The sequence below is a fragment of the Aythya ferina genome (genome assembly GCF_964211825.1).
Source record: "Aythya ferina genome assembly, chromosome: 2".
Lineage (NCBI taxonomy): Eukaryota > Metazoa > Chordata > Aves > Anseriformes > Anatidae > Aythya > Aythya ferina.
Window position 1 is genome coordinate 126,976,826 of NC_140297.1, and position 17,291 is coordinate 126,994,116.

The 17,291-nt window shown below is 37.4% G+C and overlaps 1 protein-coding gene across 12 annotated transcripts in view; it reads right to left on the minus strand.

Moving 5' to 3' along the window:
* Nucleotides 1-17,291, minus strand: part of EYA1 (EYA transcriptional coactivator and phosphatase 1) — a 163,795-nt gene that overhangs the window by 135,625 nt on the left and 10,879 nt on the right. For 10 of the 12 annotated variants that reach the window (XM_084509391.1, XM_084509390.1, XM_084509387.1 and 7 more), the window contains exon 2: nucleotides 15,657-15,760. In XM_084509391.1, coding sequence (XP_084365517.1) covers nucleotides 15,657-15,689 — 33 coding nt within the window. In that variant the 5' untranslated portion in view covers nucleotides 15,690-15,760. Of the gene's footprint in view, nucleotides 1-5,302; nucleotides 5,400-15,656; nucleotides 15,786-17,291 lie in introns of those variants that run through there. The other 2 variants (XM_084509379.1, XM_084509383.1) reach the window with 2 other exon arrangements.

Consider the following 17,291-nt stretch of genomic DNA (forward strand, 5'->3'; position numbering starts at 1 on the left):
GGTCATATAAGACCTGAGAGCTCAGAGCACAAATCGTTTTTCAGGCATGACTTATGTTCCTTGGTCATGTGTTAACCTCAACTAATAAAATGACGGCACTGTGCTGTGAAATGTGAAAACAAAGAAGAGAAGGCAAAGGCTAGGAAGGGGAGCTGGATGGAGGAACACTTTCATCTGGAAGTAAAAGGAGGGATCAAATGACTTGTCCTTTTATTCCAAACTTACTTGCCTTCCTTACATTTTCCACAGCATTTCACGACCTACTCATGTACACAGGGTAGTTCCCACCTTTACCGTGCTCAGCACCGCCTCCCCCTGCTCAAGACTCTGGACATGCAGACAACAGCTGTAAAACACAGAAGAATGGGTGTGTTCTGTATAGGAGGTTTCTTGAAATCACGTCATTTATTAAAAATGAAGGTGGACAAAGAGGACCAGGGAGTCAAAGGCATTAGCCTGATCCTTCTCAATTACACAGTGACAAGCAGTCAATACAGCTTGGCACTGTAAGTACAGACAAACCATCATACCACCATGGAAATGATCCCCATGCAGACAGTCTGTAATTTTTAATAAAATAAAAATAAAATAAAATAAAATAAAAATAAAAAATAAAAATAAAAATAAAAATAAAAATAAAAATAAAAATAAAAATAAAAATAAAAATAAAAATAAAAATAAAAATAAAAATAAAAATAAAAATAAAAATAAAAATAAAAATAAAAATAAAAATAAAAATAAAAATAAAAATGGAAGAAGAGTTAATGTTTTCAAAATATTGAGGTATTACATACTGCTTTCCTTGTGATAACACTTCTTATTCTCTTTCTACTTACATGTACATGTACATTCTACTATTTAAGGGGGAATGTCCTGAGTGGGGTAAAAACTTTATGTGGTGTCATTGTCATCCAGATGTTGTTGGATTAACTCTTCCCCAGAAGATGACCAAGGAAGGGGTAGAAATAAAAAAAAGATTCAGAGGTGCTGCATAGCTGGTGTCCAATCTTCCATTCTTGAAGTTTAAACAAAGCAAATACAGAAGGGGAGGGAAGCACAGTTAAGATAAAAACATAACTCCTGTGTCTCCTGCACACTTTTAATTCTAGTTTGTTGAACGAGGGGCATTGAGCTCATAACCTTACCAGCTGTTCTCAGACTGACCAAACTGTGCTGGTAACAGACAATGAAATGATTGTTTTTTAGCAGCTTTGCCACTCAAGGACTTACAACGATTTGCTAAAGAAATCATGTTGGTTACTTAGTACAGGTTCTTCTTGAAAATAAGGTAAGAGATAGGAAAGATGAGGAATAAAGGCAAGGAAGGAAAAGCAGTTGCTAAGTTAAGAGTAGAACCCCACATCTTGAACTCCAAGAGACTTGCTTGGTATTTGGCCACAGAGGATAGGGGTGGTGATGAAGATTCTATTTTCTGCCCCAGAAAGACTGTCCCGAGCTCTAAGATTTAACCAGTGACATTGCAGCACGCTCCATCTCCAAAGACACACAGTGCACTGAAGCCAAGGTGGCTGAACTACTTGAGGCCTGAGGGTCAATAAATGTCACTGACTAGTGATGCTCAACAACTGGAACAAAGCCCTGTATTAGAGCCAATCTTCAATTACTGCATCGGTTCAGTGAAAAGAAAAGCAAAAATAGTCACTGATTTACTTCTTAATATTGATTATATTTATTTTTCATAAAAACAGTAAATATTTTTTCAAAAAATTAAGTAATTCAGCTCTCAGTAGCTGCTTCTTGAGTAGATGGGCTCACATTGGTAATATTTACTCTTTCATCATATCTTTGACAAAAAGATGGTATCACAGAAGAAAGGAGGGACAGGTGGTTAGAGATGGTGTTTCTTACCACCCTAGATATTCTATAATCCAAAGAATGCAAAACAGATTTTAAACCCTACTTCTGCCTGCCTAGAGCAAGCATGAGGTTCATCTCCTTGCTCTGACCCAAGCCATCAGTCATGACCATGCATCCCACGGCACCATTACCAGGGAACAGAGTGAAAAGCCAGGGGAATGACATCTTCACAACTTGTTACTGATGCCAGCACCCCAGGATCCTGGCTTTTAGTTAAAACTGCTAATGCCATTTCAACACAAATTCAGAAAGCTTCCATTTCAAAGCTGTTTTTTAAACTGAATACATTCAGTGAAAAAGATTCTGAATGGTTTTGCACCTAAAATCAATTTTATTTTTCCTCCCTCTTATTCCATCGTTTTAGAAAATTACATGACTTTTTCCTGCAAATCTCTATTACCTGTTTAGTTCATCACAGCTATAACAACACTCATATTATCCACTATAATGAGCTCTATTGTTCAGTTCATGTATCAAATATGTTTTGTATCATGTGAAAACCTCAGTCACCTCAGTTGTCAGCTGCAGAAGGGATCTCTTTTGGTGACAGCTTAATGGTGATTCAGGTTAAATGTTTGGTGATTCAGCTTACATGTTCAAACAATGCTTTCTAACAACAACAAAAGGATTTGCACAGATCTGACACGACTGCTGTACCATCACATCTGCAAAGATTATAAAACCTCCCACTGTAGAAGTTGCTGGGGGATAGTAAGTTCTGTTCTAAGTCATTGGCACATAATACAAAAGCTTTACACATCGTCAAAGGGCACTCTTGTCTCATGCAGAACACTTCTGAGAAACAACAACAAAAAAAAACTTGGAAAATCTCACACATAAACAGGAGATTCATAAAGAGAGCCAGTTGCCTCAAATAACAAAAAGTATACTTTGCTTGCTTTGCAGCTACACTTCAATGGTTATTTATGCTGTAAGAAAATGGTCTCAAAAATGCTGTCTACATACTAGAGTTTTGTGATTTAATTCTCCCTGAATTAAAAAAAAAAAAAAAAGGCAGGAGGATGAAATTCAAAAACTATTCACTCTGGGATTTTAAAAATGCTTCATGGATGTCAAAATACAAAACATCTTGTTGTTTTTCTTGTTGTTTTAGCTTTGAGAGAAAGAAAAGTGTCATTGCCTGCATGACCCAATTCTCTGTTTTTAGTTTAGAAGAGCTTGCCAGCCCTGAGAACACCTTGGCAGAGTGCAAGAAACTGCCACCCCCTTCTACCTTAGACATGGGCAAAACTATGGCTGCCCACCTATAGGAAGTTAATCACTAAAATATTTCAAAGAGTGTATTAGACCATCTAAAGATACTTGTAGATTTCTAGTTAAAAGTTTGGCTAGACTGTATGGGAGATGACTTTCTGAAACACATAATTAAACAACAAACAAAGAATCAGACTAATAGTTCCAATAGCAGAGCTTTGAATACCAGGACTCCCATAGCGTATAAACCAGCAAAAGTTAATAACCAAGTATTATATTTCATTGCCCGGAATATTTCTTCATCTCCTAAGAAATAAGAAGAGGCACCAAAGGTGCAAGCATGCATTTGGCTATGCTATGAGACATACTCAAAGTACTGGCAATTGACATGGTAGGAACACTTTAGATATATAATTTCAGGAGGGTGGCCCGTAAGTCACAACTGCATATCCTGGAAGTCAAGATGCAATTAATCCACCCGTTTTCTGGTTTTGCATTTTTATACAAAATGCATGTGATCCATAGATCTTGCTAACCCAAGGATTTATATATACAAAATAGTGAACAACATTTGTAAGAGGTGAATGATCAACATTACAACAGTACATTCTCTCTATATGCTCTAAAGATTACAAGACTACAAGAAGACTGAATTGTGGGATAAAAGACTAATAAAATAAAAATACACTGGAAACAATTTTGATGCCTGAACAAGGCTTCTAGTGCTATTTTACACAACCTAAACACCTGCACAGGGTTGGGTGACCTGCACAGAGACCTAGGCTTCCCTGGAGAAGATTCTGAGGGTTATATAGGTTGAGTGCTATACATTTCAGCTAAATATCTGAAACAGGAAAAGGACTTTAACTTTGTAGATTTAAATGCAAAGCCAGGACAAACAGGTCAAAGTAAAAAACAACAAAACCATCACTGAATAACCACTCACTATGGGCACAGATAAATGTTAAAAAAAGAAAAATCATCAAAAATGTGTTAAAAGCCAACATTTGCATGCAGTAATACAGAAATTTTCAGTCAAGACACAGTCACTGCAAGAAAGCTAAATGAATTATTTGCATAGTACTCACTAAGTAAAAAGAGAAGATCTTAACAGCTCTAAACCAAGGTATTAGCAGAGGAAGCTTTGATGCAGATTGATAAAATGAAGAGGCACAAAACACCCAGACGCAAGAGTTCACCCAAGAGGTCTAAAACAATGGAAGCATGATCAAATCAGCTGGTATAATAAACAAGAGAATTGGTTGGCACATGGGAACATGATGTAATGGGGAAGAGAAAGCATTGCTTTGTAAAGGGAAGTCATAGCTTCAAGATTACTAACATTTCTGTAAGGAGTTAATGATTATTTGGATAAGGATGATTTGGTTAATGTAGTATATTTAGATTTCTGGAAAGCTCCCACAAGCCAAAAGCTCTTAAACAATTTGTCAAAAGGTAAAATAAAAGGTCTGTCTTGAATTACTATTTAAAAGATGTGATAGAATAAGCGTGTAGTTTTCACAAAGTTACCAGTGGAATTCCAAAATGACCTGCTCTATTAAACATATCCATAAATGCCCTGGAAAAAAATGGCAAACAGCAAGGTTATAATACATATATTTATGGAAGCAACGAAACAGAGTAAAACAGAAAACATAAGGTCAGAGTGCTCACATCTAGCGTCTCTCATACAAAGCTCATCACCAGCCTCAGGAAAATCCTAGGCTCTTCAGCTTGAGAGAGAGAGCTCAGCATTGCTGATACAACAGAAGTCTATAGAATAAGGACTGGTTCTGTAGGAAGTGAGCAGAAGTTGAAAATTCAATATTTCTCATCTCATAGGCGCTTAACACTCCCATATCTTTTCTGCAGTTACTAGGCAGCAAGCTTTAAACAACAAAAAACTGTGAAAAATGCTTTCTTAGAAAATGTGTAACTAACTTGTGGAACTCATTGCTACAGAATCTTGAAGTATAAGCATGTTCAGATAAAAACAATTTCATGAAGGACTGCATTAGATGCAATGGTTTGGATGTAACTCCCATCCACCAACTCCCCTAAATGCCCATTCCCAGGAAGCATGTGATATCAAAAGCAGGATTTCTTTTATTTCTCCTACTCTCATTAAATTTCTGCTGCTGGTCCCTGTTAGATACAGAACAGCAAGCTGATTTATCTTGTCTAATTCAACATAGTGGCACTTACATACCTCTTGGTCTTCTCTGCCAGTCCAAAACTGAGTGTTCTTCAAGCTACAGGGCTTCTCTTTTCTTGTCCAGCCCCAGAAGAGTTTGCTTCTGAGTAGCTACTTAACTGTCTTTAGTTAGACCAAAATACTGTCAAATTAATCAGATGCAATCAGTTTATACATAATTGCAGATAGAGAAGAGATTGAGAAGATGGAGAGCCCAGCTATCAAAACTGCAAGACACTCATTATTCCTCATGATCAAAAGCGGATGCAATACTGGCAGATAGAAGATAGTCTATGAGCAACAATAAACAAGACAAGCTAAGAACAGAATGAGCTGGTGTCCAGTGCTGCAAAGATTTGGCAGTGTGCTTGTCTTCTGTTTATAGAAAGCATAATGGCAGTACACAGCCCTTCCAGGGACTGCACAGAGGATTTATGCAGTGTGTGCACTAAATAAACTGGCCTGATGTGCCACTTAGCTTTTACAATGTCTTGCTAAAAACAGAGAAAAAATAAAACATAAATCTTACACTTTCTCCCTTTCCAAAATGTTGTTGCAAATCACACAAATCTGATGCACCTATCAGCCTGCCACTAAATATTCTTTGTTCAAATAAAAATTATGCTTCAGACTAGAGCAGAAAAATAGAAGTGAGACAGGCCTTAAATTTAGGTTCTTTTTCCATGTACAAATAACAGAAGGTGAAAGCAAGGCATATAAGCATTTAACTAGTTGATTCTGAATACAGAGTTACTTTTAGATCTTTTAAATTATTTACAAGTCTAAAAGGGTGGTCAAACATGAAAAATATGTCCAATATTAAGAATAAAAATAAAATAAAATATAGATCATGCTTACTTTCCTAAAAATATCTAAAGTACTAAACCCACTTTCAGCAAAAGCAAATGCCTGAATCTACAAGTACGCAGGTAGTGCTTATTTGGAAGTTCTCTATTTTTTCATCCCCATTCATTTTGCCCAAATATAACAGATTATATTTAAAAATAATTCTGCAGCATGAAAGTAACATGAAGGCATGTCTGAAATGACTTACTTTCCTACTCACTCCCTTTAAAACAGATTGAGAAAAAATAAGCAACTTTTGTCTTCAAGCAATTTCATTCATTGACTCATGACTATTAACAACATTTATAGCTCTGTAAATTATAATCAGAATAATCAAATCCCATGCTTCAGGCTATGAGCTGATCATCACAGAACCTGGAAAGAAGTCTTTTCCCATCTGCTGTGCTTCATGGTTGTATAGGTGCATTGTTGGTATAATGGAAAGTTCACTCTGTGTGAATGAATGCTGTTGGCAAAATATAAGGCTTTGAATACCAAAATGTCATGGTGACAAATTCTACGTGATTAACGAGAAATCCCTGAGAAGCCTCCCTGCTCCCTGCCAGACGCTGCTGTTGTGCTATGTGCACAGACCACAAGACCGGTGAGTCTAAAACTTCCAGGACAGTCTAGACAACACAGTTAAAGCAAAGTAGAAAGAAATAGAGAAGCATCTCTTTCCTACAACCCCTGTATTTTTAATTTCTCCTGTTGTAAACAGGTTCTTGACTGAATAATCTTACCCCCAGCAAATATAATTTGATTTTACTTTAGCCACATATGTAAACATAATACAAGAAAATCTTGGCATTAACGTTATTAACTACTAACAAAATTATATTCCTCAAGTAAAAGCTGGAACATAACCTAATTTAATCTAATACATTCCATGCACACAGACACACATATATACACTCACACCAAATAACATTAATTTAAACATCATGTTTCTGAAATCCACTAATCTGAGGACAGTATATATAAGATGGAAAGCTGCATTTAAACAGGATTTCTCTGTCATTCTACCACATTTGTCTGTTACCCTGGCACAACACTAAGCACAAACATTTTAGAGAAATCTGGAACCAGGGGGGACTTATATATGGATATGCCTTGTAAAATAACTCACAAACTAAAACTAGGAGCTTGTTGTGCATGTAGGAGAGATACCAGCTATATTTCAATCAAGCAACATAGAGTCCCAACTGTAAACTGCCAGATTAAAATTGCTACCTGTAAAGTTATCAGGACATACACAAGTGCCCCACAGTGATGTTTTGCAGACCCCTAAGCCTGCAGTATCAGTATGAGTACATAGGGAACGGTGTTCAGCATCTGCCTTACCCATGAGTGTTATATTCCGTATGGCTCCCAAGAGCCACAAAAGATATCTGAAGGACAAGAGTGAACTGGTGACCAGTATTCTTGTCAAAATACTGTTTTAAGGAAACATATTTCTATTAAGCATGGGTAGAGAAACCTGATTAATGGCTTAGTGATTCCTCTGTATAGACAACACTCTTTTCACCAGGAAGCCCCATCTCATCTATGAATCAATGTCATGGGGACAAAGCTCAAAGCTGTAGTCAGTCTGAGCCATTAGTGTTGCTAAATACAGAATTGGACCTATCACTTAAATCTCCATGGCAAATTTAATAAAAAATTTCTAGGAGTGTGCCTCTAAAAAAGCAGCTGAAATCTGTGAAGTTGCTGAAATTGCCCCACACCTTCTTCAACATGTACCTTTAAATAGATAGACATGAAGTACTTATCTGTAATGTTTTAACTTTGTTTTTGAATATTCATATTATCTTTCTCACCCTAGAACTGTCCGTAAAGAATTATGTTCTTACATACACATCAAAATGCTTCCCCTTTCTGTCTGTGAGACTACTTCAGACTAGGAATCTTACTTAAAATTTAACATAAATTCTGTGCTTATTTGAATGGCACTAGGAGAGGGTGTATGAGAAAACAGGTATGGCACAGAAGTATTTGCTGCTGAATGAAGATCCCAGCCTTATAAGAAGCAACATGTCCTTCTAATTAAAAACGATCCTTTCAAGAAAAACAGTACATAGGCATAGGCAGTTCTCTCACTACTACAGACATACGCCTTACAAATTTTTGTTATAAAAATGAAATTCAAAAATGAGTTTACATGTGTGTATGAATAAGTAGAGCCATGTGCATGTGCTTTCATGTGTAAATACTATACAGCTAGACACAAGCTCCTGATGCACCGAGTAAACTTCAGCTGTATACCTCAGTACTCCATTCTGAGTCTGGTTACCTTCCGGGTTGCTAAGTCTTTCTAAATTAGAACAAGCAATTTCTCTTTGTTTTACCTAATATTTGAAAATGGCAAAAAAGTCCCATGGGTCACTGAAAATTATCCCTTCATTCCTGCCGCCTGTTTCAAGTCAGTCAAAACATTCCAGACTTCAAAAGGGGGCTTTGCCTGCTTAGGCCATTTTGGTGTCCTTCTATGGTTGGCCTATGAGGGATTGGTTATTTGGATAAATTAGTTTGTGGAGCCTGCTGGCCTTCTAGAAGACCTCAGTGTCTGACTGCAAATTAGTTCTACTGAACATGTAGAAATCCCTGGGCAGACGAGAAGAAATAAATGGTGATAAAATCTAATACTACAATGTTTGTAATGCGATTTTATTCTGCTCTGTAGCTTGTAAGCAAAGCTAATGTTGAATTAAAAATTTTAAAATATAAAAATGTCCATGAAAGCACAAAATCAGATCAGTATCCGAGTCACAGCACAGAAGGCTGAATGCCAACTTTAAAGTTAAGCTTCCAGCAGGAATCTTTTACAAGAACAAACAAAAATTGTCCTGGTTTTCCACAAAATCAAGTAGGTATTTACATTACAGATGCACCCCTGCTCAAGCCAGGAAGTCACACAGTTGAATTCTGCTGGAACTTAGGCTGTGAATAAACTGTTATGCAGTCTTTTAATGCATAGTTGTACAACTGCCTAAGGAGAGTTTATCCTTAAGGAAGAAAAGTCAGAGAGCCAAAACTAACAAACATGGCTCCTCGAGCGGAACAATGGTCCAGAAAACTTAGTAAAAAAGAAAATAAACTTCACTGGCAGTTTGCTTTTTACTGGTAAGGGCTAAGCTACAGCTTCATCAAGATTTTCAAGGGGAGACTTCACACATATATATAGTGCATATATAGCAGCTGGAAAGAATCAGATGAGCTCTATACTTTTAGTTATATGTACCATTATATACCATACATATATATATATCAATTTTTAATAAAGCAATCTAAAAATGCCTTGCACCATAAAAAAGACAAAGATGCATCTCTCTGAGTAGGTACATCTAAAACCAGCGATGATATGTGTTTACTGACCCCAACCAAACCCCTGCAAGGCCTCTATCTCCCTCCTAAAGCTGTGACCGTAAAGTCAGCACTGATGTGCGTGCACTAAGAATTAACTAGAATTATTATTAAGAATTATTATTAGCAGAAAAACACAAGAATAAGAGGTATGATGAATGCTGTGTTTCTGCTCTGCTCCCACAATGACTTACGAGTATGCATGACACTACGAACTATAAGTAGAACTACACTTTTCAGTGACACAAGCATTGCTGCTTACAGCACTGCAGGACTTGTGCCACAGATAAGGGAAAGCATGTCTTAAGTAACAAGAATTCCTCTGTGGTGTTATCCCAAACCCCAGCATAGTTTGCAATGAATAAGATATACTTCTCTGTCTACAAACTGTCCACAAAGAATTACAGTTTTCATGAGCATTTTCACTAAAATATTTCTGAAGAAAAAAATTCTGATGATTGTTCCTGATTGAACAGCTACCACAGGCTGCCTAACAGCTGCTCATTTCAATTTCTAAAACTTGTATACATCAGCTAGTTCTGGCTGTTCGTTATTTTTGACACTTACTGAGTGTTAGAAGTTGGTTTTGTGGCTTGTGTCTCCAATATCCGACCAATTTCAGATAGCAAGGCGAAGGGGAATGGGAAGGGTGAAGGCAGTTACATTTTTATAGTCTCAGTTACAGATTGCAATTGTATGGTGCTTGTTGGTTACTGCCCTGAAGATCTTTCCAAAAAGGAAGCATGTTATATTTCTTCAGAATAGCAAGGAAAGGCAGAAGAGGACACAGTGTTGTGTCATACTTGGGGACAAACTCAGGTAGGATGAACATACATGTACATAATCTTTGCTGGAGACAATGCTACAAGTTTTCAACTGAAGTTAAAATACTTGTATTTTCACTTGTTTTCCTAGTAGACATTGTCCCCCAAGGTGCCAAACAGGTAACAGGAGTATGTGTGCTGTTAAAGGTGTTGTTCAAAGCTGGGCCGTGTCTGGCTGTCACCCACCACTGCGACAGTGGCCTCTGCAGCTGCTCCCTAGCGGAGCCCTAGAAAGCCTCCCTTCCCAACCTCAGCTCACCTCCAAACAAAATGAACTTTCTAGCCCTCTTAGTAGCAAAGATAACCTTGAAAATGTGAAGGGAGTGTAATCTGATGCCTCTGAAAGACTGCAAAGAGCTTGAAACAAAGACAGAGAGATGTGAACTGCCCCAGCCATCTCTCTCTGGGCCCCATAGACTCAGCATTTCTGTGGTTGTGGAGTCTGGCGTTGTTCCAAGATTCCATAGAATCTCGCAACTTTGCTGCAAAATTCATTATTTTGCTGCAGCCAGGTGCTGGATGTTGGTTTTGTTTTGTTTTTCTCTTCTCCTTTTTCTTGCTGAAACCAGCTACTTGCTCTGCATCTTTCCATTAGCAGAGCAATGAAGTGAATTTGCCATGCAAGCGCCGTTCCGCGATACATGGCACCGCTGCGCAGCCTGGGGCAACCAGGAGAGCAGTGTCTAGGAGAAGCCAGAAGTTGGAAGTATGCAGTCAGGCTGCCCGGAGTGACGACTGAAAGCTGAGGTTTGGGGGCTGCAGAGGGAACTGGAGAAGACTAACTGCTGAAGCAGACTACGAGCATCTCCTTTCTTGGCTCATTGGGTGCACGCTGTTGGGATCTAACCTGACTGCTGAGGGCCTCAGAGTCTTCGCTTTGTTTTCCAGATGGGCAAAGTTGATCATCAGAAATACTCAACACTGAAAATACTTCTTGAAGTACAATTTTGCAATGAGTATTTTCAACTCTGAGCCTGGACAGGATAGGTAGGAATGAAAGGTATTGTATGTTACATATAATAACCTAACATTGCTACCAAAGACAACTGACAGGGAAGAAGTACGCTCTAAAATATCCCCACAGGGTCTAGTAATTTCTGAAAACATGCTAATATTTACTTGTGAAAACTTCCTTGTGTTGAATCTTACAACTGCGTGAAAAATAAGCATTTAAAAAACAAAACAAAACGAAACAAAAAAAACACTAGACAAATCAAATGACTTAAAATGCCTCCTTACTTCCACAACGCCCTTTTGCAAGTTTTTAAAAGGCTGTTAACAAGGTACCTCTAATACAGGTATATGTCTATCTCAAGCATATCAAAACAGAATCTTAGGATTGTCAGTGTTTGTCACGTGTCTGAGGCTTCTAGGGTTTCTAGAGCAAAGTATTCATAGCAATGCCAAATTTGGGACTGGTAGAGATTTAGTCTACCACAATTGTAAGCCACAATAATTTTAAATCAATTTTTTGAAATCAATTTAGTATGCAATGACCCATTTTCAGTTTCCTTACATTCAGAATTTGTCTAACACCAAAACGGAAATTTTCATCACAAAAACTTTTAAACAGGATGTGTGATTTTTTTTCTTCTTAGGTATGTATGAGCAATGGGACTTAATGCAAGTAACTGGCAGGATCAGGGATGAGCCACCGTGAAGAGCAATGTTTGCAAACTCAGAGTCTGAAGCACTAGTACAGCAAATCTGTCATGGGATTCAACCCTATGCATGGAACTTCAAGGTTTAACCATGTTGACTATGTATAATACTTGCAGATTTCAGTACCAAGCTAAATTATGTTATTTTGTTAATGTTTGCTACAGATTCAATCAGCTGGAGAGGTGGATCCACAGAAAGATCAGCAAAGTGAGCAGCAAAGCACTTTGACATTTTTTGAGATCAAACAGCCCAGTCATTGAAGCAGCCCCACTGTAGTAATTTTCAAGACATTAGTTGTCACTGAGATCTCTGCTTTGCTGAAAAAATGGGTTGAAATTAATGACCAGTTTATTAATACAGAGACGCAAATAAAAAAATAACCCATAGAAAACTTTAAAGATTCAAGAGTTCTTGAATAAAGATTTGAGAGTTCTTGCTTGATAAAACATGAATGGAACACCCTTAATAGATGCATATATAATCAGCAAACAACCTTCCCTCCATTGACAAAGCCCTAAGAGAACCTATCCTTCATATATCAGACACAGGCAACAAGACCATCTAGCTGAACAATAAACCTGATCTCGCTTGCATGTTCCAGTAGCAGTGTTTCTCCAGAGGAGCTCTCAGGAAGAACAGGTACAGCTAAAGCATGAGCTGTAGAGCTTCTACTTTCATATCCAATTCCAGTCAATAAGATGTAGACTTAAGACTATACTCCTCTTTTATTACTAATCAATCATTTGGATATAAACTACGTATATTGACAGAAATGTTTCAGAACTTCTTGTTTTGCTGTTACCTTTTGCCTTACACAGTAACAGCATGGACCAAGGGCAAAAACATGAAGAGAACACTCTTTCCTTCCATGAGAGTAACTAAAGGTTTTGTTTCAAAGCCTTTTCTTTCTTGGAAAGAAAGCAACTGAACATCGGTGACCTTTTCAGGCAGGATAATACACTGATATCCTCTGTCTAGGCAACGTCAAATCTGCATTGGGCTTCCTTCTCAGGCACCTAGTAAGAGAAAGGCAGCAGCAGATGCAGCACTCAAGTTTACAAGCACATTATGATGCACTAGCCAGGCACTTCCTACAGAACATGAACCAAATGCATTACAGTACCATTAGGACCACTTCTTCAGGTGATGAGAGCGTTGCTTAGATACTAAAATACCCTCTCAGCTGTATGAATATAACAGGGAGCAGAATCTAGCCTACTGGACTTACTGTGTGCGGTATCCTCTTGTGCTCATTAGTACTAACAGTCTGCATTCCCAGGTGAAACACCATCCTGTCTTGTACCTAACAGAGAGATCTTGGTCAAAGAAACTGTCATAATATCTACTCATCTATTCTTTCACAGTGTTGCCAGATAAACTTCTTTCCTTTTCCTTTTCTTTTTCCATCTTCTGCTACTTCCCCCATTGTCCATCTAGCTCTGGTTTCCTAAAACATTACATACTTTCAGTTCTCAGTTGTTGAATAAAGCTCCTCCCTTACCTATGTGTACCTGAAATTGCTTCCATGGCAAAATTTGCATTGGAAGTTTGCATTTGCAAGTTCCATAATCAAAGTATCTTTCAAATGGCACTCACAGAAAAGATTTCCTCTTTTCATGTAGACTACCAAGAAGCTTTAGGAGTGGCTATATGTGTTAGGGATCTAAAGCCACAAACAGCTTTTGGTTTGTGTATTGTAATTGCAGAGTGTTTATCTCTCCCAGTCTTTTTCTGTATTTTGTGTATACACACACAAAGAGCAAAATAAACAAAAACAATGTTCACACCATTGTCTTCATTTTCACAGAAACTATTCTCACTTCTGACTACCAATTTTAAGAAATCTCCACATTTACCTACTGACTGTTGCAAAAGTAGCAGCCTGTCCAATTAGGAATGAATTAAAGAGAGACCTGATTGCAGGATTTGATCCACCAGTGTACTACCCCAATTTTAAGCCTATCTAATGACTAGGCAGTAAGAAAAGTCACAGTGGCCCATAGGCAAAATACCACAGTGGTAATCCTGCCCTGGGTCATATACCTTTGGGCTGTCTGGTTCTTGCAGTTACGAAAGCCTAAGTGCTTTTTGATGCAGCAAGTCTATTCAGCAGTTACTGTTTTAGATTTTGATAATCCTGATAGCATTCATGACTACCACCCACTTGGGTATTGTGAGGGGAAACTCTGAGCAGATGAAGTGTTTTACAGGCTCTCTGGACTAAGTGGTGAAAAGAAGGAATGGAATGAATAACCCCAACAGGAGTGCTGGTAGTGCCAAACCATGAACAAATATTTCCCTTAATACTCCCGTTATGTTAAGTGACAGAGTGACAGTTACATTTGTCATTACGTATGGCTCCAGCAGATGATTACTAGACCCAAGCCCACGTCAGCACCAGGAGCACAGGCTCTGCTGGCCATCCAGAGGGACAGAACTGCAGTGGGAGCTGCAGTAAACCCCGTTGGCTTCAGGAAAAGGCTTCTCATGCACACAGAAAACCCTGATCTGGGATACAACAAGGACTGGGCTTGGGTGGTGCTGAAAGCTCCATGCCTGCAACTTCAGCAAGGACCATCCCTGTTTAGCACTACTCAGTAACCATGGCCACTCCTTTCTCTAGGGCTGAATTGGTCCCTTTCACACATTGCTGTAGCAGCGATGGATAAATACCCAAATGTACACATAGAGACAGACTGTGGAATAAATGAACATTGGAAAATAATCAAAACCATATTCCTTCAGACAGTAAAAATGACACTAGATGAGAAGTGCAACAAAAACACAACACAGCAGGCTTGTTATTAGGTGGCTGATTTCTTTCTACTCTGTTGCTATGTGAAAAACTAACACAAGCATTGGGGAAACTGGTTATACAAGGGAAACAGTGAGAGATGACAGAAAATACTGTCAAATGCAGAAAATAGGCCAGAAAAAATGCAAGAAATAAGTCTAATCAAATTTACCAAATAGTAGTTGTTGGAGTTATTTTACAACTCATAAAAATAGGGCAGTTTTAATGTGTACTGTTTCTGTTAAAACAATCCAGCATAAAACCATCTATATGGCATTATAATGTTCACCGAGTGCCAAGAATGATATCACAAACTAAACTAACAAATCCATAACATACACTAATCATTTGACTGTGCATGAAGTATTATTTTAAAATGGTATTAACCATGTCTGATAGTTTTCAAAAATTATTACCATTGCGACTTTCTAAACAGGCATTGACATGAAAAAACCAAAGATGCTAAAGATATATATTCTTTTAATGATAAAAAAAATTGCCATGGTACACAAGACTGCAGCTAAGAGTTCACATAGGCAAAATGAAATAACTTCAGATAAGGGAGTGAAAACCCTAACAGATCGAAATGTTAACAATTATATAAATGCAGCAACCTGAATATTTCTTAGAGAAAGCAATAATCATCACCTTGTAATGTCAACTATTGAAGAAAAATATTTTTAAATCTATACATATTTTCTTAAGCAATGTAGCTTTCACATAGGCCTCCACCACTGAAATAATTTCGTCATCCACTGCTTCCAATCATTAAAAGTGCATGCAGCTTTCTAAAGCCTTTCAGTGACTTGGTTGCAACAAAAATAATTACTACTTTAAAAGCAATCACTTTTTTCTTAGGACTGACACGCTGTTTACTTACAGACTTCCCATTTATTCCCTGGGGATCTTCCATTGAAGATTTCTTCTTCCAAATTACATACGGACTATTAGTTACAGTGAGGTTCAAACTGTCACCTTCCACACCTGGGGAAAAGACAGTACCACACAGCTGTATTAATTAATTGGCATTAATTCCATCTAAAAATTTCCATTAACTAGCACATATTCATAAGTTAGGAGCAATCCAATTCTTCAACGAATTGGATTAATCTATAGAATAAATATATACGCTTGAGCTGTTTATTACAGATCTACAGGAGCCAAAAGCAGTCAGCAAGAGCTCTGTTGCGCTTGCTGTCAGCAGACAAATAAAAGTCAGCCAGAAACTCCTCCATGGCCATTGTTTCTGTGCCAATGATACACGAAGGCTTATTTTTTCCTCTTTCTGTGAAGTTCAGCTTCTCCATATTATCTATAAATGTCAATTGTACTATAATGCTAAGAGGAAATAATATCAAAGAAATATGATTGTAGATTGAGCCAGGATAAAAGAAAAAATCCATGAAGTTTTCAAAACGTTACCCTCAAGCAAAGGATATTATTATACTAAATCTCTTCAAGTTTACATTAGGTTATAGTCCTAACCCCGTAAATTATAAATACCGGATGCTTTGTGTTCTCCCACCTTTGGAAACCATGTTCTTTGATGTTAAAAATAACAGTGAAGTACTAAAGTAAATTAATAAATGCTTATTCCCCTCAACAGACATCAGCTCAGAATACAGTTTCCTTACAGAGACAATTTTCTTTAGAATAATACAAGGTGACCTTCCTAAAATTTAGAACTAATCATTCAAATAAATCAATCAAATCTAACGAAAATATTCTTTAGACAAAATGTCACTTTTTAATAGGGGTAATTAAGTCTGCTAAAGGATAATCAAAATGTAAAGCTTTTTATTTTATTTTATTATTATTTTTTTAATCTTGTGTACTCAGAGATTTGATTATAGCATTTTATTCATCTATGACAATGGACGATCTGATAGCCTGCAGATATTCAGTTTGTCCTTACATATTAAAGATACATGTATGTTTCAGGATCAGGATCCATAATGCTATTCTACATCTTTCTTCCTGAATGGGATTTTTTGCAAGAAAGAAAAATCCCTTCAGGACAAGTTGTTCTGTGCACTATAAATTTATACCAGACGCTATTCATTGCACAAATTCAGCTACTTTTATAAAATTTAAACATTAAGAAAGTGTTAACAGGTCCAATCCACACCCTAAGGAAGATGTTAATATGAAACATGTTTCTGTAACACGTCCACTCCCTTATTTCTGGTTTACAATTGAGAGACTAATCCAGTCCTGCTCCTGCTGAGAACAATGGCTAATCTGAAATATTTCAGTGAGATCAGGATTTGGTGCTCATATTTGTTCTGACAACAGATAATAGGTTAGAAAATGATTCAGGGCTTTGAAAAGTGACAATTAAAATTATGGGGGGAGAAGAGAAGAATTTCTTTTAACTTAAAAAATAAATAAATAGCAAAGAGGAGAAGAAAACAGATCTCTGACAATGCCTCACTCCTAAGCAATGACTGACATCTGTTTCAAAAACTCTTTTATTGCAAAATTCAATAAATGGAAAAACCGCACTAGCTGAAAG